This window comes from Notolepis coatsorum (genome assembly GCF_963971535.1).
Source record: "Notolepis coatsorum genome assembly, chromosome: 20".
Taxonomy (NCBI): domain Eukaryota; kingdom Metazoa; phylum Chordata; class Actinopteri; order Aulopiformes; family Paralepididae; genus Notolepis; species Notolepis coatsorum.
The window spans coordinates 20,636,578-20,639,482 of NC_140184.1; the positions used below are offsets into that span (position 1 = coordinate 20,636,578).

Below are 2,905 nucleotides of genomic sequence, written 5' to 3' on the forward strand. Positions count from 1 at the left end.
ATTCAGTGTAAAGTCAGATCCTGGTTCTATGAAATGATCATTTTGAGACACACAAATCTAAGGGTGTATTCACACCTGGATCGTTTGGAGCAGTTGTTCCGATACAGGGAGCGTCCCCCCCCCCCCCCCCCCATTGGATCGGTTCATTTGGGCATAATGTGAACAAAGTAATCACACTTGGATGTGGAACAGAACAGGCAACGGTGGTCTCGGCTCGCTTCCATTCAAACCCTGGAGTGGTTTGTTTAAGGTGTGAAAGCAATCAGATCAAAAGCAGGAAAATAACTGAGAAATTGCGCATTTAATTAAGGTGATTGGGCAGCTTTTGTTGACATTTTCCCATGTATTCTCAAATGTGTGATTTTTCATCATTATAACTAAAGTTATAATTTTCATTGCTGGTACGTTCAAAATAGCCAAATAATTTTCTGATACCAAACAAATACATTGCATGCACAAGTCAGGCGACAGCCTAGATTAATTACCAACAGTGAATTGGAAATTAGAAATTGGAATATTTCATAACATTTGTGTAAGCTAAAGTGGGGATCACAATTTTTTTTTTGTGTAGATATGTTCCAGCAAGCCAGCCATTTGACCATAAACACACATCCTTGGCAGCGACATGGAACCCAAGGGGTCGCACAAGCACATAACATTGTTAGCATTAGGCCTACATGTTCACCACATTTAGCTCTTTGTCAGCTTACCGCATGCCTTTACATGATTTTCCTTTCAGTATTGCGAATAAGAAATAATACACATTTGTATCAGGTAAAGTAATCCAGTCAGAGACAGGAGATTTGTACTTCAGCAGTTCAGATGAAGTTCTTTCCAACTCTCAAGTGGTTACATGATGGCTCAAGGGGCATATGAAGACCCGAAGATATGAAGATTTAATTGGGTCTAAAGCATGAATAATAATAGGCCTAACAAACTGAAGCATCTTCTAATTAGGCTTTGCTTAGACTGCCAGCCCAATGTAGTCTAAACAACAAGCCAGAATGTATCCAGATTGACTTTAGAAAGTCTGGACAGCAAAAAAACGAATTTAGCAAATCTGATCCAATGATGAATCCAAAGATGAATCTGGACGCTCTGACAACTCAAATGCGATTTCAATGTGCCTTCTGCGTCACTCGCAATGCGACACAGACTTACAGCGTCAAATCCTGAGAGAATAGTTTCAGAACGGCTAACGTTATAATAATAATAATAATAAGATTTAATTTATATAGCACACTTTAAACTCAGTGAGCTCTCAAGGTGCTGATAGCTAATACATTTAGTTAACTAAGCTAAATCAATGTGTCTAACTTCTAACACAACTTCCACTGTGTTGTGTTTGGGGGAGTAGAGGAAAAAGGAAAACAAGTGGAAGTTGTTGTGGCTGAAGATGTCATGTCAGTTATAGAGGTGAACTCAGGATCCTCGGTTACAGTTACATAGTGGTGGCTTACAGTTAGCTATCCTTATATGGGTGTCAACTGCCATTAACGGTAGCTAACGTTACCACAGCAACACATGCATATAGTTTGGTGATGTCTGGACAGAGAAATCCAATCTGATCACTTGCAAATAAACAGTGTGGACGGTCAAATAACTGATTTGAGAACGATCTGGTTTGAGAACAAAGCCTTAGATGCATCAGGACATCATCTAGAATCCTTCCGGTAAGACTTCTGACCAATGAGAGAACCGGTTGCCATTTTGTTTACAACGTTGGACCTGCTTTTGAACGTTGCCGTGGGAACACAAACGATCCAAGGGACAACTGCAACAATTGTATCATTTTAGCCCCTGATCGGAACAAAGCAAACAAGCTACAGGTGTGAAACGCCACTGCATGAGATGATCAATAACATCAGAATTACTACTGCATTCATAAATTCAAGAGTCAAAAGCGTCCCTTATCCTCTTCTAAAGAGAACGAGTGGTGAGGTGAGTCAGTAGACTAAGCTGTAGTGGCTGAATCTCTTGTAAGGCAGGGATAAGGGAGAGGAGAGCTCTCGGTGTCTCTGATGGCTCGCTTGGCTTCGTCTGCTCTGTCCGTCTTGCCCAGCGAAGCTGCAGGCCGACACGCCATTAGGTCCTAATGTATACAGAACGTGAGACGGATCAATGGCGTTTTAAAACAGTGGCTTGGGCAAACACATGTGGTTTAACCGGTATGTTGGCACCTGGTTTGGGGGTAAAGGAGGACAGCGAGAGCGACAGTCTTCAGCAGATGAGTAAGGACTCGTCTCCGTCCTCACTGCTGCCGGTGGTCCCCACCCCCCACCCTCCTGCTCCTCGCCTGGACGGCGCTTCCAGCGAGTAGCCACTCTCACTGTCCTCCGCTGCCCCCGGAGCGTGAGGCCTCCTGGGATGCGGTCCCCTCCCCCAGTCCCTGGGGCTGGAGCATCTGGGAGTCGGCCCGAGGGCTCACCGGGGACAGGCACCCGAAGGGGAGAGTACCGCTGCAGAGCCCACCCCTCTCAGGTTGGCTGCTAGACCCAGAACCAGTTTCCTCGTCGGACCGGCGGCCGTAGGGGCATGAGGCGCTCCTGCACCGGGCACGCCGGCCTGCTGAGAGCGGACGAGTCACTCCGATTAGGGGTGGGGGGGGATCGGACCCGGTGGCTGCTGCGCCTTCCCCACTCCCCGACTCTCCGGCGAATCCACCGACAGCGCCTCCTCCTCGCCTCCTCCTGGCTGTCCGAGGCAGACTGGGGGGAGAGAGGCGAGGGAGGAGATTCAGAGGGAGGGAGGGACATGGCCTCCGCGTGCGCCTGGAGGACCAGGTCCATGGCGGCCGCAGAGCAAGGGGAGGGGGTGTGTACCGGGGGCATGCCGGCGCCTCCTCCCTGGTGGTCCGCAGTGTAGTAGCTGTGCAGGCCGAGGGCCACCTGGGCTGAGCCTGGGG

The 2,905-nt window shown here is 48.3% G+C and overlaps 1 protein-coding gene across 1 annotated transcript in view; it reads right to left on the minus strand.

Moving 5' to 3' along the window:
* Nucleotides 1-2,326: 2,326 nt before the first annotated feature.
* Nucleotides 2,327-2,905, minus strand: part of lrp3 (low density lipoprotein receptor-related protein 3) — a gene marked incomplete at its 3' end in the record, with an annotated part of 96,479 nt that continues 95,900 nt past the window's right edge. The window contains exons 8-9 of the mRNA XM_084337070.1: nucleotides 2,669-2,899; nucleotides 2,327-2,568 (exon numbers count right to left, since the gene is read on the minus strand). Of these exons, the coding sequence (XP_084193196.1) occupies nucleotides 2,327-2,568; nucleotides 2,669-2,899 (473 nt within the window). The remainder of the gene's footprint in view (nucleotides 2,569-2,668; nucleotides 2,900-2,905) is intronic.